Here is a 14,389-nt window from a genome sequence, read left to right on the forward strand (position 1 = left end):
TAACTCAAGATGCCTTTGAGTAATCATGATTTAACTCACTGGAGACATCTTCAACTATGTGAACATACACACCGACTTATGTTCAAATCCAATGAAGGAGGGACAAATGGTGGAACTTTGAGTGTGCAACTATTGAAATACTGCAGGCTTTGTGATGATGAGACAAGTGTGTGATTGGTTTTACGTCTTGTGTTTTGAGCAAATATGCCATGCACCAATCAGTATGGCACTTCAGATTTTGGTTAATACTGACCCCCTGAGCATGCACACCAATTTTGGTGAAATTATATCTACACGGTTTTCAGATACACTTTTGTGGCATTTGTGGCGCCCCATATGGGTCAGGCTCAAAATTCTTAGGTAGACCTATTCCCAAAGACAGACTTAAATTATGTACCAAGATTTATGATGATTAGACAAATGGTTAATGAGTTATGGCCATTCTTTTCTACACCCTGCCCTTTGCAAATATATTTTGGTTGATGGCCCGTCTTTCAGTACAATATAAAATAACATTCTCATAATATTCTCTCCCAGCTGTTCTGGTCAACTTGCTGGGCCAGCCCAATCAGCAGGACAGCAGGTGTGATAATGAAACTGACACGCAAAATTAGACCAGACTCTCTACTGGTTGCAAGCTGAACGCCATCACCTGCTCTTGTGGCTCCTGTTTTTCAAATCATGTCAGTGTTGGCGTGGCTACTTTGGACATTGTTTCGCGGAATAGCTCTGGGAGGTCCAGTTCAGCGCATGACATGGTCTGAAGGGGTAAATCCAGTAGTTAAAACAGATGTAACTGGAGCTCCACGCCCCTCATTCGTCCACCTGCCCGTGTTCCAGCACGCACCAGGGCCACTTGTAGCACGAGAGCTGTTTCGGCCTGTTCCTCACAAAAGACCACTTCCCACCGGACTGACTGCACTGCTGTTACCCTCAAAAAGGCGACACCAGAGTATCCAGGGGACAGGTACACGCGCTGTGGAGGTCTGGTGCGGTATCGATAAAATCTCTGTGCGCGTGGACCGCTTCCAGCTGCGCGCCTGGACCGTTCCATCCCTCTTCCGACTTGGCTCATGCCAGGCCAGCAGAATTAGCACCCGCTTCCTGTATTTCCATTACAGACTGACAGAGTGCGACGGAGAAGCTAAGGTAGAGGCACAAGTGAATATCAATTGCAAAAACATAACAAACATATTTCCTCACATACCTGTAGCCTAGCGGTATCTAGCCATGCTAGAAGATCTCAGCAATTACTTTGGTGGTGAGTGACTCAAGCTGCAAACAGAGCTGCAACAGCACAACTATAAGCAACAAACAAAAAGCATGTGCGCACTCCGGTTGGCGTCCCTCCTCTTTCCTGGTTCAGTGTGAACCAATATGAAACATCTTAAAGTGCTTCACTAACAGCAGATTGACACAGGGTGGAAGTGAGTGACGACACTGCTTGTGCAAAGAGAGTGGTAAGTGACTGAAATACTGAGTCAATGCTGTGGAAATATAGATTTTGGTGAATTTGGTGACAATAGGACATGGAGGAATTGTTGAAATGCTAAATAAAATATGACCAAATTTATTTATAAAACGAATAAAGCCTTTGATAATAGCTTGTCTCTCATAAAGACCTGCATAACTCTTCAATGGCGATAGACTCCAGACATTAACTGTTAATTTATTGTATATATTTGGTAAAGGTACCTTGAGGACTTTCTGACCACACATACCACTAAGAGCATGTTTTCATCAATGGGTTTTTTGTATCTCCTACAGACACACAATAAGACACATGCACACAGACTACACACCAACTGTGTTATTTTGTTAAATGGTAAATGAACTGTACTTGTATAGCGCCTTTCTAGTCTTCCGACCACTCAAAGTGCTTTTACACTGCAAACATGTCACATTCACACACATTCATATGCTGAATGGGCACAGGGGCTACCATGCAAGGTCCCAACCTGCCCATCAGAGGGAACGAACCATTCACACACATTCATACTGATGGCTAAGCCATCAGGAGCAATTTGGGGTTCAGTATCTTGCCCAAGGACACTTCGACATGCAGACTGGAGGAGCCAGGAATCGAATTGCTGATCTTCCGATTAGTGGACGACCCGCTCTACCTCCTGAGCCACAGCCACCCCAAAAAATGTAAACATTTCTTTACAAGAAAACTCCACAGGCTGCCTCTAACAGCTGGTTATACTGCTGAAGAACATCAAGCCTCGCTGATGCAGAAACATCAGTTTATGAAATAAAATCTAGCTTCATATTATTCTTAAGTTATCCTACTCTCCTCAATTCGTTAGCATACAGCACACTTGTTTGCTTTCATATATAGAACCTTTTCTGCAGTATTTTTATCAGCTTGTTCAAACTTTTATGGCTCAATCATGTCAGTAAAGAAAACAGACATAATGATGGTGCAATCAAATTGAGATTCCAATAGCTTTAAATTTAAATGGATTGGAAAATGAATTAATATTGAATCTCCCTAACCCCTGTCTTTCAGGTTGTTGGTGGTCAGCTAGTGTATACCTACACTCTGTGTTATACTCCACCTCCGCAAGGCTACATCATCAGAGTTCTACCACTTAACTTTCCCATCCACTGCCATTACAACAGGTAATGTTAACACCTCCCATCAATTGTCATTAAAAAGGTTGTCTGTCTCTACCCATCAATTGTCTTTCAGGGATTTTAGTAGCCTTTAGCTAAGTATGCCTCCTTATGTAATTGCTCCAGCCTTTGACCCCGAAATCATCTGATGTCTGCCATCATTGACACTGTCCTTTTTAAATACATCTCAGGCAACTGCCACAGGGGTTTAAAGCAAGAATACATGCAGAAGTCTTTTAATGGACTCCTTATCTGATTGGTTTAGTTTACGCTCATTAAAACGTTTCTTGGAGACTAATAACTAGTAACTAAAAATCAATAAATATAACATCACTGTTTGAATGTCATGATTTTTAAAAATAGTGGAATGCCACATATACCAGTAATAACTGACTAAATGTGAGTGTCATTTTTTCGATGGAAAACTAGACAGATTTTTTTCAAACCTTTTTTTTTTAATTTTTAGGGTAGCATACATGTTATTTGACTACAACTCCCTGTTTACAGTTTAGTAGAATAATGGAAATAACAAACAGATTGAGTCAATTAATAAAAAAGAGAACTGACACTTAACAAGGTACAGGCTCAATTGAAGAAATCGCAGCAAGGAAGAATACAACTTTATTGTATTGTAAAAGCGAAAAATTCTGGAGTTTAATTCATAGAAAAGAATCACAGTTTAACTTGCAGTGTTGGGCAGGAAAATTGCATTCCTCAGATTAATCAGACCTACATGCTATCTAATTTTGTTATGCAAATTCAAGGCACCACTCTGGTACAGTCATTGTTTTTCCCCTGCACAGGGTCACTCGTGATGCGTCATGCATCATAACACCGAGACGCCCTTCCAGCTGGCTTGAGCGCACTAAAATATTAGTGACCTGCATTATTTTAATAAGTTGATATCATCTGTGTATCCCCAGTCTTTATAAAGTGGCTCATTTTCTGTTTTCAGGTGTTTTAGGTGTTATCACCTAGATTTATTTAAAGGATAAGGCTGGTGATTTTCTATATTTTTTTTATTGTCAACAAATCCCTAAGACAGACTGAAAACCAACAATTAATTGATCTACAAAAAAAGTATTGTGTGTATGTTATTCCTCTGTGCCCTAGAGCTTCATAGTTGTCCAAAAACTATTAAAAACACATCAGTGAGCCACAGTGTTGTACTGGATGACATGTTCTGTCATTACGAAGAATATGGACCTTGTAGTTTATTTAGAATCAGCTCCACAGACAAATAACAGTGATCAAGTTTGCAGTGTGGAGAGTAGTTCTGTGTAAGGCAGAGGTCATATGAAAACCCCTCCTTTCCTGTTTCAGGTTTCATTACTCTTATCAAGTTGGCTTCAGACCTCAGGTTCAGCACACAACCTTTATGAAGAGCATCAGGAGTAAACTCAGCTTCAGCCTGACCGTCTGTAATGGTAACACACCTACAGTATCTTTAAACAGGCTTCAGTGTGGCTATCATTTGTGCAAGATGACATGTTAACTGTGAATATCTGAACTGAATTAAAAAGATGGCAGTGTTGTACAGAATGTTTCTAAAGTTGATTTTAATGGCTGCTCACCACTTTTTAATACAGGGATCTGCTTAAAATTGGTTTCACTTCTTGTTTCACCCAAATCTGATATTTGAAATTTAATTTAAGTTTTTTCAAACTCTGACAATGACAAATAGCTTTACGACAACAAAACAGTTGACATAACGCAATAAAACGAGTCTACACTGAGTCTACAGTTGTTAATCAATATACAGGGCCTGCCAGCAGATATATGCATGTTTCACTTCCAGTCTCAAGATCAACATTTACTATCAAATCTTTTCCTTTAACTTCAAATTAAACACATTTCCAAACAAGCCTGTGGCCATTTGCCAACTTATCTTTTTTTGACTAAATATCTGTGGCCTAATTCTGGAAAATCTGTAGGCCTTTTACACAAGAGACAATCTGTAAATATGAGTGCATAAATTCAACATGCTGCCCAGCAAAATCCTAGCATTTTGTTAGGGTTCACCGTTTGCTTTGTTTGACTTGAATGTGTGTCTGTGTCTGTTAAAAGCCCAGTGGGAGCCCCTCCCTCCAGACCACTGGTTCTTTTTAGGGGAGCCAGTGTATTTTGTGGCCCGGACAGGAGCTCTGTTGGCTGGAGAGAGGCTTTACGTGGACTCATGCTACGCCACAAGCTCTAAGGATGCAAACAGCATGCCCAAAGTGGATATTATTACTAACTATGGGTGTGTCTCTAATAAGAACAAAATCACACAAATTTCTTCCAGTGATTGGTTTGTGTCTTGATTGATGATTGTGCTCTGATTTTTGATTGCAGCTGCATGAAAGACAGCCAGAGGGAGGGCAGCAGCTCCTGGTTCCTATCAGGAGGGAGCAATGTGCTAAAGTTCGCGGTGGATGCCTTTCTTTTTAGGGCAGTCTCACAAGTAAGAAACACAACTTTCAATTTGATATCCTACCAAAACCACTTAAGTGTACTCCACAGATTTTCAGCATTGCAGTTCAATAACATTGTCAGACTCATCAGACAGTTTTAAAAAATCAAGGCAGCAGAACCACAGATACTGTCTTTTTTATTCCGCAGATCTTTTTCTTTGTCACAATTTAGTGCCAACATTATCCACAATGCAACTCACCCCCCCACAGTTTGGTTGGAAATTCAGGTGTGTTATGCTAGTAGTGGCAGAGATGAGGAGCAGGCTACAGAGGTCTAGTAACCCCACTTCTTTCTAACTCCACACTGCCAGATTTTTTTAATTTTCCAACTTCTTGTCTTCACCTTGCATAAAGCAGTAACATGGTGTTCTATCATAGGCAGAGCAGACATTACATTGTGCCTGATATTGTCCTGCTACCCAACACAAGGGCCACAGACTCTGAACAACCCATGTGCTGAAGTCTCCTTTTTATCTCCTCATCTACCTTACAAACAACTTGTCCTGCACCTTAGCTTGTTGAGCGAGCCACCGAACAAACATTCACCAGGTAAAAAGTACCGCTAACGTCAGTTAGCAGGCTAGACAGCTAATTAAACACATTAAACAGGATGTTAACATACCTGCAAATGTCGATTTGGACATGTTAGATCCTGGTTTGGTTATTGCTCCTCATTACCACTGCTGACAACACACTATCTGCACGACTTGTGGCTACAGCAGTTTGTTTCTCTTCTTTCATTCCCAATAGAGACTGAGCGCAACGCGTCATACTTTTAAAACCACACCCACGAGCTACCACTTTTGTTTTCTTAAACGCTCAGTTTTTCAGTTCGGCAGCTTATAAAAACTTAGTTCTGGGTTCTTTACCCTGTTGGTAGTGCATCCCACCACACAGCAACTTTTAGGCATTTTTCTGTTGTTTGCTAGCAGATGTAAGTAACTAGGAGGCACCTTCACTAAAAAAAAAAGTCAGTGGACAGCAATGAATTGTTTTCCCCTCCAGGGTGGGTGGGACGTGATTGTGCTTTGTCTTTATGGTGCAACACCGGCACTCAGCCTGCAGGTCTCTGTCAATCAAACAGACACCAGGATGCCCTTCCAGCTGGCTGCAATAAAAAGGAGCATTTCTGATTGACGACTATGTTTGAGTTTGCACTACATTCCTCATGATGCTTTGGGGTGCAACACAGATAAATATGGGAAGTAGTTGATATGTTTCTGGTGAGTTAGTGGTTCAGCTGGTAAAGCTGCCATGTTGCTATAATGCTACTGAAGATGATTAAAGCAGAGTAAAAGACATACATGTCAGTGTGCAGTCTCTTCTCATGACACAATTTTCTAAAAGACCTTCTTTTTTTTTTCTTTTTAATGAAAAGCACATCAGCATTGTTTTTGACTGCAATGACTAAATATATAGTTTTTTTTAAGTCTTGGTTAACAAACAAGTTGAGATACTCTAACAGTGTATTATGGCTTTTCACCTGATGTGTCTGAGAATAGATCCTGTACCTCCACTGTTCAATGTCAGTCAGCCTTGCCACTTCCTACACCTCAAAGTCCTGCAACTACAACACAGCAGCTGGAAGGTAAGGAACCAATGTTTGATTGAAAGAACCTTCTTTACAAGTATAACATGGTTGACACTTGAATGTAGATGTAACTAGATGAATGAAATATTTAATTTTACTTCTCTGATCTTTTTTGCCATTTTGAATGAGCAAATATGGTAAATTTGCACAACCATGAGTGGCAATAAAATTCTGTTCAGAAAAGAATTCACTAGAGGCTCCCTGGCTAAGTCAACGACTGAGCTGCAAGGCTTGTGGCCTTTGTTGCATATCATATCCCATCTCTCAAACCTCATTTTCCAATCTCGTCTCTTCAGTCTGCATACAATTAACATGACTCTACACTTTCATATTGCATGCAGTGCATATGCCAAAGTCCACTTTCATGTAGCGGTGATCCGCCAAACCTTCCCATTAACTTCTGTGGAGAGCAGATGCGTCCTCAGTCTCACATCAAAACATGTAATAGCTACATTGGTGTGTGTCCATGTCATGACTGCCAGGTTTCTTTCATTGCAGCAAAATAAACAAAATGGCTGACATTGCTTTTATTCTCAGTGGAAAATGCAATATTTTAAGATAGTTTCAGCATTAAAATGTGTTTTGATACTATTTCTAGCAGAAAAAAGTGCATTGTATTTTTTCATAATCTTCATTCAGTGAATGTATATGATGTTTAGTTTGTTAGTTATTATGATTTTTGCAGGCTTTCTATCATTACTATGGTGGTTGCTATGGACGCTGCTGTCACTGAAACCACATAGGTGGATGTTGTATAGCTATCTGAGCTGTTATGTTATTTCAGTCAGGAGAGACATGGTGAATGAGTAAAGATAATTAATTATAACAGAAGATAATCATAGTAAGTCTTGTCAAGAGAGTTTTTGGCGCTTAGACTCTACAGGGAGATTTTGTAATCAGGGGCATCAGCCCTTAGAAACAGCATGATAAATCCCCCCCATGGAGTCTAGACACTGGTGGTAGTGGTGGCTGATGACCCTACTGAGACTGATAAGGCTGATGAGGTTGATGAAGTGATGAATCTGCGAAGACTAGGAAGTGATGGGGAGGAGGTGGGGTGTGCATAATGGCAGCATGAAAGCAGTGCAGGCAGAGAAACACAAATATATTTAAAAAGACAGCCATAAGAGGACAGGCTAACAATGGAGGTGTGTTGCTCTGCTGTTGGATAGATGTGAACAGCTGATACCTGTTAACATTAAGAGTGAGCATGCCTGAGAGATGTGATGACAGGATAAATGAGAAATATAACTAAAGGATTATGCATGCAAAGGTAGTCTTCCTGACTGAATTTTCACTAGAGCTTAATTTGTGTTATTTTATGTAACTGTTTGATGTTCAGTAAAAAAAAATGTAGATTTTAGAGTGCCCCAGGAATGAACTGAATTTGAAATCCAGAATTTGAAGCTTTGCAATTGGCTGAACGGAGGACCCACTGCCCATATGTATTTTCTTCACTGTCACCATGTTTGAGGTTTTCTTATAATGATATCTTTAATATTTCTCAATACAAAACATGAAAGTGTCCTTAGTAACTCAACAGTACGATAGGTTAATGTTAAGGCCATAAGTTTTACTATTTCTGCTTTGACTCTGAGATTTATTTATTTTTTGGCCAGTTTTTGATTGAGGTAGACACACACACACACACACACACACACACTCTTGGATGACATAACTTAAACACAGTTTGAAGCGCTGTGTGCTGTGTAACTCCCGCCAAGATTGAACACCAACCCAAAACCCCATTTCTAGAATACTAGCTAAAATATCTGAAGTAAACCAACTTCTTTACTTTTTCTTAACATAGATCATCTAGATGCAGTGTAATAACTAGTTCAGCTGTACTAGCTATTGGACAGATTTTCTAGAAATATCTTTTTACGACCCCATTTGCAACCCTACTTTACAAACATGGTGCTGATTTGTATCAAGCATGGCATGGCTCTAGGGAATTGTAGTTTTTAAAAAATATTAGTGTTTTTCCCAGAATTGGAAGTTGTAAATGCTGAGTTCACTGAGTACACTGGGGAGTTTCAGGGGATGGTAAACACATTTGTGTAATGAGATTTTAAATATCTAATTGTTAAATGGGTGAAAATTAATTTTAACCATATTTCACCCATATTTGACACTTGACTGGCACGTGATAGCTGAGGGTAAGAGCTCTCTAACAGTTGCATATCAAATGTAGACCACACAGTTCACGTAAATCAAGGTAACTTTGTAATATAATGTGGGCAATGCCACACAAGGGGGTCATTAATATAGCAATACATTTAATGGAGGTGGCCCGAAATGCATATGCATTTTCATAAATATCTGATGTTGCACGGATGAGTTAAATATTATTTCCTGTGTCCACTGTGTGGTGCTAGAGAACACCCACTAATTATATGTCATGTTGTATATTGTGTATAGATCATGCCATGTAACTTGGATGATGTTTGTCATAAGGTTCATTTCATGTTGTCAGTAGGTGGCTCTATGACTCTGACTCAATATTGACATGTAGACGTGTTCTGGCTCTGACTCCAATCAAGCATGTAAAATATGGGGCAGATTGGACAGTGTCAGTGGAGTTGGAGCAACTTCTTATTTCATGGAAAAATATGCTAATTTACCTTCACATCAAGGGCGTTGCATGAAAACAGAAAATTTTGATAACTTTTCATCAAAAAAGTCTTCAGATGATAACAACCAAATTTGAAGTTGGTTGGTAAATTCAAAAAAGATGGCTGAAAAAATGGCTGACTTCCTGTTGGACTTTGGGTATTGCTCCAAGAGGCTTTTCTGTAGGTCTGGAGATAATACATCTGCCTACCAAATTTCATGCATCTACGTCGAATGTAAAGGCACTTCTGATGCCTGTGCAAAGTCCTGAGTTTTCGATCACCCCTAGCACCTCAAAAATGCGTTTGAATGCATCAAATAATAATAATAATTAAAGCTAAGCAGTGATGATTGGGCCCTCGCACTTTCACGCATGTTTGGGCGTGCTGCAGTCAAAGGGCTTTTATTGCAGGCATGCAGATGTTTTCAGGACCAAGCTCTTGTCAGACTTTTCACAAAATATATAAAGTTAAATATCACTCTCTGTGCTCTGTGGTGCTAGACAACACCAACTAATTAAACATCATGTTGCTGTATATCAAGTGTAGACCTTGTAAATGTCATGTGAATCGGATGATGTTTGTCACATAAGGCTGAATTTACTGTTGTAATCCATTCAAAAACAATAGGTTCCATGCACTTTCCTTGCCCAACTGTCCCTGGCATTTTCGTGCTCTGCACTTTTGTGCTCGGGTAGTAATAATAATAATAGTTCCTTCAGATACAATAGCACCTTCGCACCATTCAGTGCTCAGGCCCTAATAATAAACTGGTAGAAACACAAAAGTGCTCTACCCCTTCAGGGTTGAACCCTAATTATGCAACAGTTGAGGTTGAATGCAATGTACAATCTAAAATCCAGTGACATGTGCAGTGATTAAATGAGGGATGTGAAATGTAAAGTCCAGTTTGATAACCCTATTTTCATCCCACTTACATGGCCATGGTACAAGATTTGATGTGTACACACATACAATGTTGGAGTGCTTTATTGGATGACATGGCTCAATATTAATTGAGAAAGACTTTTTTTTTTTTTTTTTACGAAAGATGATTTCATATTAAATATCCTCAGCTATTCTTGGAAATATATAATTAAATGAGCAACTTCACAATTTACAATCATAGGCTACAAAATGCCTTTTCTTTACAGAGATTTTGGTGTTTGCATTTGGTTGTGGCAAACCAGCAACAACTTGAAATGGAATGAAGCCCACTGACAACCTAAAACAGTAATAAAACACTCGAAGTTTGCCCACAACACAATGCCCTTCCATAAGCATACCGCTATCAAAAGCTGGAAGAAAAACAACTTTCTTTCTCAGAATTGAGGAAGAAATAATTAAAATGATGGCCTTAACATTAACCAATCATATTGTAAGGACACTTTTGTGTTGAGAAATATTTAAGATATCATTTAAAAAAAACAGGTTGACAGTGAGGAAAATTCTTCCAGGCAGCGAGTCCTCCGGTCAGCCAATTGCAAAGCTTCAAATTCTGGATTTCAAATTCAATTCATCCCTGGAGTACTTCAAAACCTATGTTGTTTTTTTTTTCATTGGAAGAATATCATCAAACAGTTACATAAAATAACACATAACATAACAGCTCAGACACACAATGCAAAGACAAATGATTCAAACAATTCGCAACTATGTGGTTTCAGCAATAGCAGGGTCCATAGCAACCACCACAGCAATGATAGAAAGCCTGCAAAAATCTTTGTAATAATTAACAAACTAAACATCATGTACATTCACTGAATGAAGATTATGAAAATAAAATGCAAATTTCTCACCAGAAATTTTATCAAAACACATTTTAATGCCGCAACTATTTTTTAAAACATTGCATTTTCCACTTAGAATAAAAGGAATGTTAGCCATTTTTTTGTTTTTTTGCTGTGATGAAAGAAACTTAAGTCACGTGACCTGGACGCAGCCCAGCACGTGATTTACACATTTTGATGTGGGGACACATCTGCTCTCCACAAAAATTAATGGAAGGATTGGTGTATCACCTGCACACTAAATTGGGCTTTGGCGTATGCACTGCACACAATTTGAAAATGTAAAGTCGTGCTATTTGAATGCAGATTGAAGAGAACGAGTTGCATCCTCTGTCACCTCTCTACCAGCAATTCTAATAAAGGCATAAAAAGTTCCAAAAATACTTAAATATTAATAATAATGCACTAATACTAGTGAGAATGTAGAGTCATTTTTGCACTAGTCAAAAGATTTTTCTTTTGTTGTGTTGTACTCTTAACCTCAACCTGATACTGTATTGTTGTCTGTGCCTTGAATGTAAGTAAAGCATTTGTACTAATACACACAACTGCTTTCCTTTTTCATGTGAGTGTAGGTGGGAGGAGCTGGAAGCACCACCCTCAGTATGTTCCTGCTGTGATTCCATCTGCACTGACATACAGGACTGTAAGTTCTGAGAACACTGAACGAATTACTCTAAGTCATCACACCTTGGGTCCATTCCAGAAAGCCGGTTTAACAAACACTGAGCCCAACCCTGAAGTCTGAGTTGATTAAAACTGAGTTTTCAGAACAGCTGCTCAGAGTCAGTTTAATCAACTCTATGTTCACTCTGAGTTGATGCATTGTGAATGGGGGGAAAAAAGCCATCAACTACATATGCTACAATACATAACAGTACACTAAATGGAAAGCCTACATTACTGACAAACTGTATAAATGCTTATATGACATTTACCCACCTGAAAGAATAAATGAAAAACACAGTAGTGAGTCGGCTGATCCTCAGTGGCTTTACTGGTTCACGTGTTAACTACCACCTGAAGATTCAGTGCAAGCCCCAAGCTTATACCTGCAGGTGATCTTGTGCCACTTATATTCAAAATAGAAATGTTTGAAATTGAATGGGGGCAATTACATATAAATGTCCTAAGTGCCACACATGCCTATGCAGACTGTGCACATATTTTTTTAAAAAACACAGCAGCAGTGAAAGAGGCTGAGTTAGAGTGGGGGAAAATGTCAATAAGTTAACACAATCAATTTTTATTCACCGTAGTCCATTGATTAATCATTTACCTGACCTGAATTTCCTTAATAACTGATAAAGTGGTGGAGTCTTGGTCAATTCAAACCATAATCCGGCTCACTCAGAAATTGTTCACAATATCCAACATGATATGAAAATTGATAATGTTCCATCAGTGCGACCTCACATCAGGAAAATATTATTCTATTGAACAGTGTCTGAAGTGTCTAAAGTGTTGTACTAATATATATATATTTTAATTTAAGCATAATTGCAACATTATAGACAATAATTGTGACAGTGCAGAGTGCAATGACTGTTCTGACAACCTGATAGGTGTATCAATGTGTGCACGCACACACACACACACACAGGGGGAACAAAAAAAGGCAAAAAAGAATGACAATGTATAGATTAAATTTTATATTTTCTTCCGTGACAGACAGTTTTGTTTTTCTCCTCAGCTGTCAAGAACACAGTCAGCAGTCCTGGCTGGCTCATTCAACAAAAGGATGAAGACAAACCAAGGATGAGGGCAATATCTTTTCAAGCAGAAGAGGGAACAGAATGGGTGGATCTGGAAGAGAAGAGGGAAAAAAGTATGGACAAGAGCCTTAAAAAATTAAAGTCATTTCCACAAGAGACAGAAATTGGTCATGATGAGGAAAAAGAAGTGGCCATTCCTAAGAAGACGTCAGTGCTCCCTGCTGAGAAGAAAGAATGGAGGATCAGTACTGCAGTCAGCCAGCAGGGAAAGAGAGATATGGAGGGGGACACAGAAGAGGTGGTTATGGAGAAGGCAGACAGCCAGCTGACAGAATTAACAGATGGAATCATTATGTCTGACCAGACCAGACCAGAGGAGTATGAGATGGTTCAGGACAGGGAGGAGGTCTCTAGTACCAAAAGTGGATCTTTCAGTGATAACATTAGTACTATCACTTCAGTAGATGCTTCTGTTACCACCACCATCACTATGATAAATTCCAGTTTTGGTATTGATTATGATAATACAAGTGATCATGGTAATGCTGAAAATGTTTCCACAGCTGTAATCCCTATCATTAAACTTTGTTCTAACAGTAATGAAATGAGTTGCAGTGCCACTAACAGTACAATCAAGCCTGAAAGGGGTAACAGTAGTGCTGGACATGGTACCATGTATACTGCTATTAGTGCAGAGAACTTGACCCCCTATAAAGTAAGATCTACATCAGATACTAGTAGATTTGGTCCGGTTAGGGATTTAAATGTCCATGACAGTCCATTTGATGGTAGACTGAAGACATTAGCTAGGACACATTCTGCCACCACTAACTATGGAATTGCCTCCTCTGGTTTTCTTGATGTCAGAAAGTCAGGAAAAAGCAGGCTTGGGTTAGATAATTTGGACACTCTTCTGTGGTCAGAACAGGTCAAGACCGCTAATAAAACAGTGGATACAATGTCTGAGAGAATACCAAGACAAGCAGGTTATTCTGTTAACAGTAAAGGACCAGATGGTGGTAGTGAAATTCACCACAGTCTACATATCAGAGGGTTAGAATCAGACCAGTCTGTTCATCCACCTGGGTTCAGGGACCCAATCTGTGTAGATGGGCTACTTCGTGGGTCTGACTGTGATTCTAGAATTGAAGAAGGTGAAGTTCTCCATCAAAGTCAGTTTACCGAAGCAGTGGAGACAAATAAAGAAGTACAAGGATTTTCTGGTACCAGATCAGACAGCGTCACTTCTGGTTCTGCTAGCTCAGAGCAAATACATCAAGACATCCCCAGTCATTCTGCTGTGGTGACAGTTATTACTACACTGCAAGGCTCGGAGAGCAACCACATGACTGAGAGGGAGTGGGCTGAAATGGTGCAAGGATGGGGCCTGCAGAGTTTGGGGTTTGTGGTGGAGCAGCCAACTGAGGTGGAAGAGGAGTTGAGACAGAAGGAGATGGATGACTGCTTTGTGGATAAGATGAACAGACTTGCTCTCTTAGGGGCTTGATAGATCAGGTGTTGACGTTTCCGCTTGTGGGAATGAATGAATTAACCACGGCACAAAGTAGTAATATGACAGATGTTTGATATTGGAGGAATAAATATAAAT

The 14,389-nt window shown here is 39.5% G+C and overlaps 1 protein-coding gene across 2 annotated transcripts in view; it reads left to right on the plus strand.

Moving 5' to 3' along the window:
* Positions 1-597: 597 nt before the first annotated feature.
* The window catches only part of LOC122988097 (zona pellucida sperm-binding protein 3-like), a 14,162-nt gene continuing 370 nt past the window's right edge, over positions 598-14,389 (plus strand). The window contains exons 1-8 of one of the 2 annotated variants that reach the window (XM_044360255.1): positions 598-1,149; positions 2,513-2,625; positions 3,943-4,046; positions 4,687-4,861; positions 4,954-5,062; positions 6,575-6,660; positions 11,641-11,711; positions 12,759-14,389. The exon at positions 12,759-14,389 is cut by the window's right edge and continues 370 nt beyond it. In XM_044360255.1, the coding sequence (XP_044216190.1) occupies positions 682-1,149; positions 2,513-2,625; positions 3,943-4,046; positions 4,687-4,861; positions 4,954-5,062; positions 6,575-6,660; positions 11,641-11,711; positions 12,759-14,287 (2,655 nt within the window). In that variant the 5' untranslated portion in view covers positions 598-681 and the 3' untranslated portion in view covers positions 14,288-14,389. Of the gene's footprint in view, positions 1,150-2,512; positions 2,626-3,942; positions 4,047-4,686; positions 4,862-4,953; positions 5,063-6,569; positions 6,661-11,640; positions 11,712-12,758 lie in introns of both variants that reach the window. The other variant, XM_044360256.1, reaches the window with a different exon arrangement.

This window comes from Thunnus albacares, chromosome 8 (assembly GCF_914725855.1).
Source record: "Thunnus albacares chromosome 8, fThuAlb1.1, whole genome shotgun sequence".
Taxonomy (NCBI): Eukaryota; Metazoa; Chordata; class Actinopteri; order Scombriformes; family Scombridae; genus Thunnus; species Thunnus albacares.